This window comes from Manis javanica, chromosome 1 (genome assembly GCF_040802235.1).
Source record: "Manis javanica isolate MJ-LG chromosome 1, MJ_LKY, whole genome shotgun sequence".
Classification (NCBI taxonomy): Eukaryota; Metazoa; Chordata; class Mammalia; order Pholidota; family Manidae; genus Manis; species Manis javanica.
Genome location: NC_133156.1, coordinates 27,156,016 through 27,171,082, shown reverse-complemented (window position 1 = coordinate 27,171,082; position 15,067 = coordinate 27,156,016). Strand labels below are relative to the sequence as shown.

General features: G+C 49.4%; 1 protein-coding gene across 6 annotated transcripts in view; it reads right to left on the bottom strand.

Annotated features, from left to right (window-relative positions):
• ANXA6 (annexin A6) overlaps positions 1-14,580 on the bottom strand; it is a 52,273-nt gene extending 37,693 nt beyond the window's left edge. For 4 of the 6 annotated variants that reach the window (XM_017651457.3, XM_017651463.3, XM_036994050.2 and 1 more), the window contains exons 1-2: positions 14,429-14,580; positions 2,691-2,732 (exon numbers count right to left, since the gene is read on the bottom strand). In XM_017651457.3, coding sequence (XP_017506946.2) covers positions 2,691-2,708 — 18 coding nt within the window. In that variant the 5' untranslated portion in view covers positions 2,709-2,732; positions 14,429-14,580. Of the gene's footprint in view, positions 1-2,690; positions 2,733-13,719; positions 13,815-14,428 lie in introns of those variants that run through there. The other 2 variants (XM_036994048.2, XM_036994049.2) reach the window with 2 other exon arrangements.
• Between the last annotated feature and the right edge of the window lie 487 nt (positions 14,581-15,067).

Below are 15,067 nucleotides of genomic sequence, written 5' to 3'. Positions count from 1 at the left end.
CCTAAATGCAAAGTTTGACTGAAACATTTCCTTAAAGACATGTGGAGTGAGCAGCAAGGCCACTCGCCCATGCCTGGTTTTGCTCAAGGATAATAAAATCTTCCAAGGGGCTGCCTGCCAGATTAGTCATCCCAGGACTACTAGGGACCACAGCTACTAAACAGGCACAAGGGCCTTCACACTGGTCACATTGACAGACACAGAGACAGCCCTGCAAAGTGCCCAGGCCTGGGTTCCCACCATCAGTCATTTTCACACCAACTCAGTGGACTCTGCATCTCCAGGTACGACCTTTGCAGCTGCCCCCACTTCTCCACCTCACCCTGACTGCCGGTCACTCCTCAGGCAGCAGGTTCCTGGCCTCGGGTCCCCATGCTTAAGGAGACGGAAGAGCAGAGAGGGACTTTCCACCCTGAAATATTCAGCAGGTCCCGATGCCAGCTGATGAGCAGCCTGGACCACCTAGGCCGCTGCCAAATTAAGAGCCCGAGGCCCCCAGGGAGCAGAGCAACGTCACCCAGAGAGATGGCTGCCCAGCCAGGATTCACCTGAGTGCTGACTGCACCAGGCCTGACCTAAGCCTCGTCTCTCCAGGCACTAGTCCCTGCCACTCTCGTCCTGTCCTCAAAGTATTCTTATGCCCATTGTTTTGTTCAAACCTAGAACGTCTTGTGAAACAGGCCACAAAGCCAAGTCTCTGGGACCTTTCCATGACACCACATTGTTTCTTCACATCTTTGGGCTTTAAGTTCCCCCCTTCTGGAAGGAAAGATAGGGAGAAGAGCACAGTTATCACAGCAGAAGTAACTGGGGATGATCTGGACCTGAGGAAAGAAAGTGGCCTGCTGTGTGGTATGTGTGTGTGTGTGTGTGTGTGTGTGCAAGCGCGCGTGCGCGTGTGCTGGGAAGGGGATGCACTAGAAGCAGAACTGAAGTGCTAATAATTGGGAACAAGAAACACCAACTTCAGCTCAATGAAAGGAAGGCCCTCCCAGCACTTCTCTGTCCTCTGCAGCCTCCTCCCCTCCCCCAAACCCTTGTACTCTAAGCAAGCCAGGCTACTGCCCTGAACACACTACTCCCTCCGCTCCAGACTTGTTTGAGCATCCCCTGTACCTAGACTCCACTTGGCCCCCTTGCTGTTCCCTGAGAAGTTCTGTCCTGTCAGCCCTCCCCGTTCCCTCAACTTGCGTGCCCCCAGAGCTCCCCGACCATGGCATGAGCACTGTGCATGGGAAGGGCCCTAAGGCTCCACCCTGGGACTCTTGCTTGCAGGATGCCTACTGGCCCCTGGTCCATGGCAACAAGAAATCACAGGTCAGCCAGGCAGGCACCATGGTCTGGGAGCACTAGACCAGGAGTCCAAAGGTCTAGGTGCTAGTCCTGGCCTCTCTGGTCTCCCAGGGCCTGATGTGTCCATGCGGGTCATCTAGAACCCTGTAATTCAAAGGCCTCTCAGAAGTAGCTCCAGGATGACCACATATGAGAAATGGGTAAAAGCAAAAGCTATGCCTTGGCTCTTTGCCCATAACCACTAACACTCTCTTCTCCTGGTCAGGGAGGCCACTTGTGCAAAGAAGGCCCATCAGAGGCTGACTGGAGGCCAGGGCTAGCACTGATATTATTCATGTGATCCTATATCATATACTGTGCTCTTCAAAAATTGTGCATAGATACCCTGAAGGCCCTTGCTCACTCAGTGGCAAGTCACGACAGATTCTATCATTGAGCCCAACCACCTCATAATAGAAACCAAGGCTCTGAGGGGGGAGATAATTCACCCAAAATCACACAGCTCCTATATTATGTCATGGCCCGTAGCTGTGTGATTGAAGTGAGGGACAAAAGGGGCCAAGTCAGGCATCCCTTAGTCTTAGTCTCCCTTTCGATCCCATTGTTGCAGTGACCATGTCTCCTTCTCCAAGGCTGACCGACAGAGATCACCCTCAGGCGAACCACAGCACAGAATAACACCTCCCTCTAAGCAGGGACTGAACCCAGTGTTGGCCACACACAGGAGAAAAAGCTACTGCCCAGCAAAGTGGTCACACAGCATGAAAGACTAGGGTCTTCCAAGCCAGAAAAACTTAATCCCAAATGCATGTGACACGCAACTCTTCTGCCTCCAGAGCAGACAGGACCCAGCATCCACCTTCTGTCCTGGGGGAACCACCATGGGTCATGCAGCTCACAACCAAGTCTACTGCCTGGGTCCAAGTTACCCAGGCCTTGCCAATGAGAACTACACTTAGGACTTTCCCTGGACTCATTGGGAATAAATTATGTTGTTTCCTCCAGGCTGCCCAGGAAGCAGAATGGAAGTCTGGAGCTGCTGGTGGCTAGCATGCCCAATCAGGAAAGCACCTGCCCAAGAACAAAATCATGCAGAGGAAGCCCAGTTCAGAGGCAGAATCCGACAGTATCAGAGGCAGTATCATTTGGGACCCTGGATCCAGCCAGACCTGAAGCCCTGAGCTTCTTTTCTGTTTAGGATATTGTACGTCCTCACTGGTTCCATGTATCTGAAAGAGCGGTAACTTGTAACAGGACTAAGCAAAGCCTGAGTACCTCTCCTGCTCCTTTCAAGCTCAAGGTACCAGGGATCTGCATAGTAGGCCTTGTGACCCTAGGAGAAGCCCAGGCCCTGGGAGGTCAGAGCATAGCCTTCCCAGAGAAGAGAGGCTCCTTACCTGTACTGGTTTGGCCATGGCTGGGTTCTGCAGCAGAAAACACTGTGGAGAAGAAAGAGACTCCATGAGATCCCCTGCACTCTGCTCCCCTCCATTCTTTCTCCCAAACTCCCTCACCCTTCCTCCCTCCCGAGGGAGAGCACGCTCCCCTGCTGCTTTCCAGCTACCTCCAGCCCTTCAGGTTAAATTATATCCAAAGACCTGGCTCAGGGCCAGACAGATTTTTCAGAGGACAATGGATCAACTAGCTGGTGTCCAGACACACACACCACGATGGGAATGGGACCTGGAACCAAGAGGGAGAGAGGGCAGGACCCTGAGCCACGGCTCCTCCGGGCCTGCAGGGCACTTTCCCACACGTTGTCTCACTCTGTCATCACAGCAATCCTTCCTGCACCAGCTTTCCTGTTTTTTTACCAAAGAGGAAACTGAGGATGGGGGGAGTCGGGGAGGTTAAGTAATTTGCCCAAGATCACACAGCTTAAAACTGAATTCAACAAAGTTCAGATTCCAGAGTCTAGCTATCTGCTCCATGCATGCTCTTCTTCCAAGTCACCAAGAACAGTTCCAAAATCAGGGCGTAATGATCTGCAGATGAGAACAGTCAAGGGGCTTGGGGCCACCTGATGCAGACATCTGAAGGGATATCATTCCTGTGTAAGTGAATGAACATCTATTTAACATCTGCTTTGTTTTGGCACTGCTCTAGGCTCTGAAGACACAGCAATAAATAAGAGATTTTTAAAACCCCAAACTCCGTTTTTCTGGAGCTTCCTCTGTAATGAGGAGTAACAACAAATGCATAGGATAAAAACTAAGGAGAAAAGACAGACCCTGATCAGGAGAGAGTGATACGGGGTGCAGTCCCAGGGGGGACAGTCAGAGAGTCCCGTGAACCACGTGGATACCTGGGGGTAGTGGGGTCAAGGAGCTCAGTATGGTTAAGGTGATGGCAGGAAACAGGGCTAGGACGCTGCTAGGATGTGGGATCAGGGGACCAGTGCATGAGGTCACTGTAAAGACAGACAAAGGATTCTTTGAAGGGACAGGAGGTCATGGCAGGGCTGCGGGTGATGGAATATATGATCTCTTTCAAGAGAATGTCAGGAGACAGGGTCTACAGTGAGGGACTCAGAAACGAAGACCTCTTACCTAAACAAAAATGAAAAAGGGATGTAACTGGCTTGCAGGGGAAGAGTGGTGGGGGCAGGCTGCTCAGCATGCTGGGCAGGAGGGCAGAGACAGAGGTGAGGCAGGCTCCTCAGGGGAAGAGGAGAAGGCACCCGTGTTTTCCATTTGAGTCTGGACTGCACGATTTGCACTCCATAAAACCATGTCCACATACTACTTGTTCAAAGTAAAAGTAATGGGTGGGAAGAGAGGGATAAGCGCGGGGAAAAAGAAAGGGGGCATTACGATTAGCATGTGCAGTGGCAGGGGCATGGGGAGGGCTGTGCAACACAGAGAAGACAAGTAGTGACTCTACAGCATCTTACTACGCTGATGGACAGTGACTCTAATGGAGTTTGTTGGGGGGACTTGGTGAAGGGGGAAGCCTAGTAAACATAATGTTCTGCATGTAATTGTAGATTAATGATAACAAAATAAAAATAAAATAAAATAAAAGTAAAAGTAACAAGCTCTGTCAGATTTACTCAGTAAAACCTACAAGGAGCTGAACTGGAAAAGAAGATAGAGACCAAGGTGCTTTCCAGTTCACTAAATGGCCATCCCAGCAAAATAACTGAGGAGAAATCAGTCCAGAGTCCTGCTCTCATTTTGGGGTCACTGGAGACAGAGCGACAGTGGGGAGAACACAGGACGTGGAGTCAGGCAGACAGACCTGGACTCAAATTTATCTTGTCACTTAACTATGTGACCTTGGGGCATACTGCTCATCTCTGAGTTCAAGGTTATCTCAAGGACAAAAGTCTGACTTTCTATTTCCTGCCTTGAGGGTTGTTGGACAATGAGACATAACTTGCGTCCAAGGAGAGCACAGGAGGCCAGGCAAGAAGTGTTCTCAGTTAATGGTGGTGTTCACACTTGCTGGCAAGTTTTGAGGACAGAATTTGTCATGTTTGCCCATGTGTCCCCACTGCCTGATTACAAGTCCCCTAAACTGCAATTAGCAGACACAGGGTTGGGAATGAAAGGCAAGGCAGAGGACAGAGATCTGCCCAGTGCTGCCGAGGGGGTGCTCGAGAAACCCTGCTGCTTCCCTAACAGCCAGGGGCCACGTGGTACACAGGTGCAGTGCTCACCAGGAAATGGAAAATCCCCCGCTGGGGAGGGGCCCCGCATCTCCCCCACGGTCTGGCCAGGAGCCAGCACTGGGTTTCCCTAGATCTGGGAGTAGGGGGGGTGCGCAGAGGGTGGGGGAGCCCCAAAGCCAGCAGAGAAACAGGGACCTAACAGGGCCCAGGAAGTCAGCAGAGTGGGGGAGGGATGAGACCTGTCACCAGCACCTCGGGCCTTGAAGCATTTTCTTTGGCCTTGTTGCTGGAAACTAGTTGTGGCAGCAGGCCAGGCCCATCTGGACGACAGTCCCTTTCCAAGGAGAGATGGCTCAGAGGAGGGGCCTCCAAGTGCTTAGGAAAACAGCTCCCAGAGCAGTGTGCGTGCCTCCACTGGATGCATGTCTTGTGTATACGTGGAGAGAAGCTCCTTCCGGAATCAGACGCTGAGACGGCAGTTCAGGGGGCCTGATCTCCAATAGGCCCTCCGCTGAGGGATCAGGGAGGCTCTGGAGCAACTGACAGAGGCGCCATTTACCCTGGCTTTACAAGGGGCTCTGAGCCCTCTGAGAGCAAGCCCGGACACACTTCTCTGGGTGGTTGAACAAACGTTTCCTACCAATGCTTTAGAATTTCAGAGGACCCTAAAGACCTACTCCCCCAAGCTCCATGGTTTCTAGACGGGGCAAAGGCATCTCAGGGAGGGTACGTGACTTGCTAGGACCCAGACAACAGCTACCATCTCTGCCTCCGGGGGCCCTGGCTGCAATGGGACACTAGGAAGAGGCCAAAGGAAAAGATCAGGTTCTGGTTCCCAATTTGTCTATAATATAAGAAGAACCAGGCTCCCTATCTGGACCTCAGTTCCTCCTTCCATAAAATGGAGTTATCACTCCCTCTTTGGGAAAATCTCAAGTAGATGACAGAAGGTTTTACAGATTTTAAACCAGGGATTTTCACATCAAAAACTCAGAGTATTAGTCCTAGTAGAGTTCTTCCCCAGGCCATAGAATTCCTCTCTCTTTCCCCACTACCTCCCACCCCTATATGCAAGTTTCATCATCTTGGTTAAAACAGTGCTCAAGACTGGCAGGTATGGCCAAACTAGAGCTGTGCCTCTCTCCTCCCAGGAACCCTAAATCTCTTCTGACCTGGATGCTCATGACGGCTAATCATGGCTGATCATTCCAGAAACCTACCCAAGGGTAGAGTCCCGGGTATCTTTGTGCTGCTGGGGCCACCCCCTGACTTAGTCCTTTAGCTCGCAATCATGTTTTCTTCCTTCCTCTTTGGGGGCTCAGGACTAACTCTAGGATGGGGGTTCCAGGGTAGGGAACACACCAGACCTGTGGCTCACCACTGCCCAACTGTACACTTGGGGAAACCAAGGGCTGAACAGGGGAGGAGTCTTGTCCAAGTCATGCAAAAGGCATGGGCTTGGAGGTCAGACCAGGCTATGAGTCAGGGCTCCACCTCCTACCAGTTTATGATTTAGATAAATTACCTTAATTGAATCTCAATTTCTACATCTCCAAAAGGCATATGAAAAACATCTCCATCTACTGAGAAGTAAATAAAATAATGGATGAAGAGCCCTTGGAGCACCGTGCCTGGCACAGAGTAGAAACTCAATAAAGAGTAGCTCTTATTACAATAAACCTGAACATGTGCAAGGGAGGCAACATGGCATCCTCATAAAGAATGCAGGCTTTATAGTTGTGGCCTGAGTTCCAGTCCAGCCGCTGCAAATTCCTAGTTCATGGCCTACGGCAAGTTACACCACTTCTCTCTGGCTCAGTTTCAAGTTAAACCATTTCTCTCTGGCTCAGTTTCTTCAGCTTGGAAATGACAATCTCAGAGGGATTCCATGAAAATTCAGTGAAGTAAGGCAGGTAAAATACTTAGCATTGCCAGGCACAGATTAAAAGTTTACTACGTCCAAAACCAGGCAAAGATACCACGAAAAAAGAAAATTACAAATTACAAACCAATATCCCTGATGGACATAGATGCAAAAATACTCAAAAAAATATTAGCAAACCAAATTCAAAAATACATCAAGAGGTTCATACACCATGACCAAGAGGGATTCATCCCAGAGATACAAGGATGGTACAACATTTGAAAATCCATTGACATCATCCACCACATCAACAAAAAGAAGGACAAAAACCACATGATCATCTCCATAGATGCTGAAAAAACACTTGACAAAATTCAACATCCATTCATGATGGGTATACAGGGCAAGTACCTCAACATAATAAAGGCCATATATGATAAACCCACAGCCAGCAACATACTGAACAGCGAGAAGCTGAAAGCATTTCCTCTGAGATCGGGAACCAGACAGGGATGCCCACTCTCCCCACCTCTATTCAACAGAGTACTGGAGGCCCTAGCCATGGCAATTAGACAACACAAAGAAATAAAAGGCATCCAGATTGGCAAGGAAGAAGTTAAACTGTCCCTGTTTGCAGATGACATGATATTGTACATAAAAAATCCTGAAGAATCCACTCCAAAACTACTAGATCTAATATCTAAATTCAGCAAAGTTGCAGAATACAAAATTAATACACAGAAATGTGTGGCATTCCTATACACAGACAATGAACTAGCAGAAAGGGAAATCAGGAAAACAATTCCATTCACAGTTGCATCAAAAAGAATGAAATACCTAAGAATAAACCTAACCAAGGAAGTGAAAGACTTATACTCTGAAAACTACAAGTGACTCATGAGAGAAATTAGAGAAGATACCAATAAATGGAAACACATCCCATGCTCATGGATAGGAAGAATTAATATTGTCAAAATGGCCATCCTGCCTAAAGCAATCTACAGATTCAATGCAATTCCTAACAAAATACCAATAGCATTCTTCAACAAACTAGAGAAAATCATTCTAAAATTCATATGGAACACAAAAGACCCTGAATAGCCAAAGCAATCCTGAGAAGGAAGAATAAAGCTGGGGGGATTATGCTCCCCAACTTCAAGCTCTACTACAAAGCCACAGTAATCAAGACAATTTGGCACTGGTACAAGAACAGACTCATAGACCAATGGAAGAGACTAGAGAGCCCTGATATAAACCCAACCATATGTGGTCAATTAATATATGATAAGGGGGCCATGGACATACAATGGGGAAATGACAGCCTCTTCAACAGCTGGTGTTGGAAAAACTGGACAGCTACATGCAAAAGAATGAAAATGGATTATTGTTTAACCCCATACACAAAAGTAAACTCGAAATGGCTCAAAGACCTGAATGTAAGTCATGAAACCATAGAACTCTTAGAAGACAACATAGGCAAAAATCTCCTGAATATAAGCATGAGCAACTTCTTCCTGAACACATCTCCTCAAGCAAGGGAAACAAAAGCAAAAATGAACTCATGGGATTACATCAAACTAGTAAGTTTCTGTACAGCAAAGGACACCATCAACAGAACAAAAAGGCATCCTACAGTATGGGAGAATATATTTGTAAATGACATTTCCAACAAGGGGTTAATATCCAAAATATATAAAGAACTTACATGCCTCAACACCCAAAAAGCAAATAACCCGATTAAAAAATGGGCAGAGGATATGAACAGATACTTCTCCAAAGAAATTCAGATGGCCAACAGGCACATGAGAAGATGCTCTACATCACTAATCATCAGGGAAATGCAAAGTAAAACCACAATGAGATATCACCTCACGCCAGTTAGGATGGCCAGCATTGAAAAGACTAAGAACAACAAATGCGGGCAAGGATGTGGAGAAAGGGGAACCCTCTTACACTGCTGGTAGGAATGTAAGCTAGTTCAACCATTGTAGAAAGCAATAAGGAGGTTCCTCATAAAACTAAAAATAGAAATACCATTAACCCAGGATTCCCACTCCTTGGAATTTACCCAAAGAATCCAACTTCTCAGATTCAAAAATACATATGCACCCCTATGTTTATTGCAGCACTATTTACAATAGCCAAGATATGGAAGCAACCTGTGTGTCCATCAGTAGATGAATGGATAAAGAAGATGTGGCACATATACATAGTGCAAAACTATTCAGTCATAAGAAAGAAACAAATCCTACCATTTGCAACAACATGGATGGAGCTGGAGGACATTATGCTCAGTGAAATAAGCCAGGCAGAGAAAGACAAGTGCCAAATGATTTCCCTCATTTGTGGAGTATACGAACGAAGCAAGACTGAAGGAACACAACAGCAGCAGACTCTGAGACTCCAAGAAGGGACTGTGATTACAAAGGGGAGGGGTGTGGGAGGGTGGGTGAGGAGGAAGGGAGAAGGAGATTGAGGGGTATTATGTTTAGTATGCATGGTGTGGGGGATCACGGGGAAAACAGCATAGCACAGAGAAGGCACATAATGAATCTGTGGCATCTTACTACACTGATGGACAGTGACTGCATTGGGGTGTCGGTGGGGACTTGATAATATGGGTAAATGCAGTAACCACATTGTTTTTTCATGTGAAACTTTCATAAGAGTGTATATTAATCATGCTTTAAAAAAAAAAAAACTTTGCTACGTGGTGGCTTCCATCACAATCTTCGTTACAGCAATGGCCTCCCAAGGTGGGTATACAGGGCACGACAATCCACTGGAGTACAGGTTGATGATATTGTAACGCAACTTCCTAAATTTTTTAATCTTGTCCTTTTATGTCCTGCTTTTGGTGTTATACATACAAAAGTTAAAGACACATATTAGAGTTCAGGCTACACAATCAAGTGTGGACTTAATGGAATGAAGCTGACAAAGGAGAGAGGAGAAATCAGACAAACAGAAACACCAGCAAAAGGAGAAGCATTTCTGTCCTCACAAGGTAGCTTGTGTCCCTTGGAGGAGGAGTGCAGTTTTAGGGAGGTAGGAGATGTGAACGTAAGGAGGTGAAACCAAGTATTTGTGGGGCGCGCAATTTGAGAAAAATTTTAAAGTAACCTGGAAGAGCATGCAAAAACATCACCCAGACCTCTGTGCCCCAGGAGTGCTCAAGAGAGTCTGACTTGAGCCCATCACTGCTTTGCCCCTCTTCTCCACTGGCCCCCCTAGCCCAGCACTCAAGGCGCTGACATCCTCCCTGATTTATCTGCCCTCCCTTCCCTCTTTTCCATCCACCACCACACCCTCCACCCCTAACCAGAAATCTCTTCCACCAGCATTTTTATACAGCCTTTTAGTATCAAAACCAATGCTTTTCAATTCTGGCTTCAGTAATACCACCTCCGTGCTTTCAAACTCACCAAAGCATAAAGTCAATCCCTCAGAGTCTGATTCAACTGTTCTGGGGAAAGGCCTGGACTTCGGTAATTTAAAAAATTTAGGTAATTATGCCAACTCTTCTAGGAAGCCAGGAGGGATTTCTCCCTCCTTTGAACCCCCGGGTACTCTGAAACCACCTACACTTGACCAATGTGGGTCAACCACAATGCATTTATCACCCTACATCTACTTATCATTGGAAGGAAGCTGTGTATACTCTATTGGATGGAGCAAAGCTGTATTTCAAACTCTCCAGGCTCTCATCATTGTCTCTGAGCTATTTTACAGATCAGAATTTGTAGATAACTGATGGTAATGCAAAGTAATTCTTACAGACTTGCTCATTCTGTCCTATCTGGTAAAGGTCCAATTGACTTGCCTCCCCCTCCAGTGGAAAAACCAGTTTGCCTCCGTTTGCTCACTCCTTTTAATACAAAGAGTTCTACTGATAATCTTTTGAGCTGGTTTAAACATCTGCCTGGTCCAGCCATTGATTAACGGCTAAAAAAAAATCTTTAGCACATGATCATTTTTCTATCTTGTGAGTCATGATTTCACTCCTTGAAAATTATTGTACATGCTTCTTTGCTGTACCCCCTTCCATAGGATGTATAGTTCATAAGCACTGTTGGGTGAAATGTACTGAGTTGCTTTAATGTCCTATTTAGTGATGCCCCCCACCCTTGAAAAAGATCATAGAATAAGGAACCATCCAGCCTAGTGGTTTTCAGACAGGTTTCATTCCTCGTTATACAGCAAGGAAAGGACATAACTTGGGGGGTTAAGTAACTTGTCCCATATGAAGAAAACTAGTGATTAAGGAGGCTCATTTTTCAAATAATATTGATCAAGTATCTCCTGCATGCCCACTGACAGGAGTTGGGGCTAGAATAAAAAGGAGACAGATGAGCCTCCTGCTCCTTGAAGCTATAGTGAATCTAGTGCAGTAAATTGCACATCTTTTTGATCCTATATACCACCAGTAGTAACAAAAACCTGAGCAATCGTCATGATAAACATATGCTTTTTAAGAATGAGATTAAAAGCACATAAAATAAGGTCTACAGTTTATCCCTGTGCCACAGAAAATCATCTTTTGCCCCTCCCTGGGTATGTGACCCCTGGCCCATGAGATTCTGATCCTTCCCCCCTCCCATGTCCTGATGCTTCCATCCCTAGCCTACAGGAAGACACCCAGGACCAGCCCCACTGCCCCCCAGAGCCTAGCCTTTAAGGAAGCCATGGTAAATGTCATTCCTGGCCTTGTCCTGGGTACCCCAACCCCCACTCCCCACTGAAGGCACTTGGGGTTTCTTGGACAGCAGTGTCTTTCCCTCTCCTGACCCAGAACCAGTGATCCCAGGACTGGACAAGGCCCCAGGAGCTCATTGGGCTGCCCCAGGTTTACAGCTGGACTGGCCTGCGTTTGAATCCCAGTTCAGATCACTATTGTGATAGACAGCAAAGTGTAGTGTCTCCCAGTGAAGGCTGGAGCCACAGTGCCTGAGACTGGAGTCTGACCTGCTATTTAGGAGCTATGTGTTCTTGGGCAAGTACTTAACCTCATATGCAAAATAGGGTATAAAAAGAGTGCCTACCTCAGAGGAGTTGTGTTAAAGATGAAAAAAATTAAGACATGTCTAGTTGCTTAGAAGAGGCCTGGGCATACAGAACACACTATATGTTTGTATTATTTCTTTCCTAAACTTTTGAGGGCTGAGTTTCAACATCTGCAAAATGGGCAAGGTAACAGCATCTAAGGCTATCAAGGGTTCAGCCAGGGCCTGGCAAGTTGGAAGGGTTCGAATGACTACTTTATCATTATTTAAGGAGTACAGGGCGCCTTTACAGATGAGGAACTGGAGGCTCAGGTCACCTGCCTTCTCGAGCACCACAGCCTTCAGAGATCACCATAGCAGCACTTGGTTCTCTGCACACGGCACTCCAGAGTTCGCAGGACTCTTTCGCATCTGCCATTTTATAATTGCATGCAGATGGGTATCAACTTTATTTTACAGATGGAATCTGAGGCTCAAAGAACCCAAGGATAGTCATTTGTCCTTAGCAAGCCTCTGCAGGGACTCCTCAATCCCAGGAGGAAAGGAAACAGAAGTGTGGCTGGATTCCAAGCCAAGAAGTTTGTATGCACAAAGGCACCCCCCATTCCCGCAGACTTCCTCTCTTTTGGGGAGGGTGGGTATACATGCTCAGAAATCAGGGTAGAGACCACATCCTGCACTTTGTCCCCACCCAGGAAGTATCTTGGAGAGGAGGGGTGGGGGTGAGGCTGGCTGATACCACTGGGCTCTCCCCAGAAAATCCTAGCAGGGTATAAGAGGCTCCATGCAGCCTCAGCCCATCTTACCAGCTGGGTGCCCTGGGCACCTCACTGATCACTCTAGAGAGGACCTAAGGCCCAGAGGAATAGGAAGTGCACCTAGGGCCCCAGCTGGTTAGTGCAGGGCAGAGGCTGGGACTGGGGCTGGAGCCTGGCCAAGGGCTCCTCTGGGTGCTGCAGTGCAGATGCTCCAGATGCGGGCAGCTATGCAGCACCGCAGAGCTCTGCACCCCGTCCCAGGAGTCAGCCCCAAGAGGCCAGGTCCCGCACTTCTCAGGGGCGGCCCTCTCCTCTGCACACTCGTATCCACATGCTGCCCCAGCAACAGCTATGGCCTTTACCAGAAACCACAAATATTTCCTGAATCCTAGCAGCCGGCGCCTTGGGAACGAAGGGTGGAAGGCGAAGATGGGTGAGTGACAGTCCCAGCTGCAGAGGGGGCTCCAGGCCTCTGCCTCCCTCTCCAGCCCCGCCCAACTCCCAGAAGCCTAAGTCTTAGAAGAGTTGAATCCTAGAAACCAGCACTGGAAGTGGCAGCCAGTTCAGCAGGCTTTGCTCCAGATGGGTAACTGAGGCCCGGAGAGGGAAGGGCTTGCCCAAGGACCCCCAGCATCTGGAACTGTTAACCATGCTTTCCCCTGCCTCCCAGGGCAGGGCCTGCCAGACAGAAGGGCAGGGTTCCCAGGAGCTGCAGCTGGGCCGTCACTCACCTGGAAGGGGTAAGCAAGTCAAGCTTTCCCTCCGGGTCAGCAGAGCCAGCAGTTTAAGGTGTGCTTTGGGCAGGGGAGGAGGGGGAAGGGAGGACGGGAGAAAACTGGAGGCCTTTTACACTCTCACAAACCAAATTTGGAATTGCCAAGGAAGACACGCGAGGATTTAAAGAAAAGGAGGAGGAGGAAGCAAAGGCTGGATTGTCCTCCCGAAGGACCCCCTGCCCCTTGCAGGCCTGAGGGTAAGCCAGGGCTCCCAAGCCTGCAGTCAAGACTTCCCAAACCTCTGTCATTCCTTGCAGATGACAAAGGCCTGGGTTCATCAGCTCTGGACCTGAAAAGGAACCTGAGGCTCAGAGAATGAAAACTACTGATTCAAGGTCACAGTGCAAGTTGTGGTGGGACTGGGCCTCAGATTCGGAGTATGTCATTCCCGTGCTGGTACTGCGGGAGTTACCTGAGGTCCCCAAGCTGGGGAAGGGCCTAAACTGGGCTTTGGAAGAACAGGAAGAAGGCCCTTGTAGGCCAGCTGAGCGTCTCCTTTGTGGGCAAGCGGCGGTCAGAAGGAGCAGAAGGGTACAAAGGCCCCAGGGGGTGGACGGCCGGCCCCTTCATCAGTCTGCAGACAGCCCTGCGCAACCACACACACAAGCCGTTTCAAGAGCAGCTGGGGGGTTTCGGTCTGTGGCCTCGGCCACACCCTTCCCTGCGGGTTCCTAGACCCCCGTCCAGCTGTCCCCAATTTCGGGCCCTCAAAGTCTCTTCCGAACCCACTCCCCTCTCAAAGCAGGGCCAGCAGCCCGCGCCTCAGCCCCGGGCTCCCCAGCGCCCGCCCTATCACACCCTCTGCCGAGCCAGCCCTCTCCCACCCCCACCGCCGCCTCCCCTCCCCTCCCCTCCCCCAGCCCAAACGCGTCCGCCCCCGCTTCTCCACTCAGGCGGCGGGTTTGCCCCACTGCGCTCCCCCACGACACACCCAGCCCGGGACCCTTTGGGGTTGCCGCGGGCCCCACCTGCCCGAGCCCCACCCCGATCCTGGCAGCCCGCTGCCCCGGAGCCTGGCGGGAGGCGTCAGTCCGCGATGACTGGGCGTTTATTGCTCGTCCCCGCGTCCCTGCAGCCCCCGAGAGGGGGTGGTCCCCTGGAGCAAACCTCACCCCACTCACCACGCGGTGATGGCCTTCTGTCGCGAACGGGCAGACGGAGAGCGGTGCGGCGACACGGAGCTTGCAGGGTGCCCGTTAGCCAGGGAGCAGCAGCCGCAGTGCGGGGCGGGTCTGGAGGACAGCCGATCGCTCCGGGCCGGACACGTGGCGGCGCAGCGACCAATCGGGCTCGTCCCCCTGCCTCCCCAGTTCTTTCGCTCCTAGAATCTTAGAATGTCACTAGCCCTATTGAGCCCCAGCATGAGAACCTCTATCAGTGCGCAGACCCCGAGCCTGAGACCTAGAGAGGGTTGGGGGATTAAGCCAAGGTCATGCAGGCACTCAGGGCTGGAAGTCAGCGCTCCCGACTCCCGGTTCTGGACACTTACCCACAAATTCCTGCTACTCACCAAAGCTCTGTTGAAGAACAACATTGAGGCTTGAAACAAAATTGGGGCCAAGCACTTTATCTATCTGATCAGATTCCGTTTCTCAGTGACCCTAGCAGGTCCGTGCCAGTATTTACTCACTTTCCTGAGCAGGAGAACCCAGAGAAGTCCAGTTCCTTGACCAAGGTCACAGAGCTACTAGCTGCTGAGCTGGGATTCGAACCTGAGTCAAGTGACTCCAGAGGGACAGTTATTGCTGGTTATCTCTGGG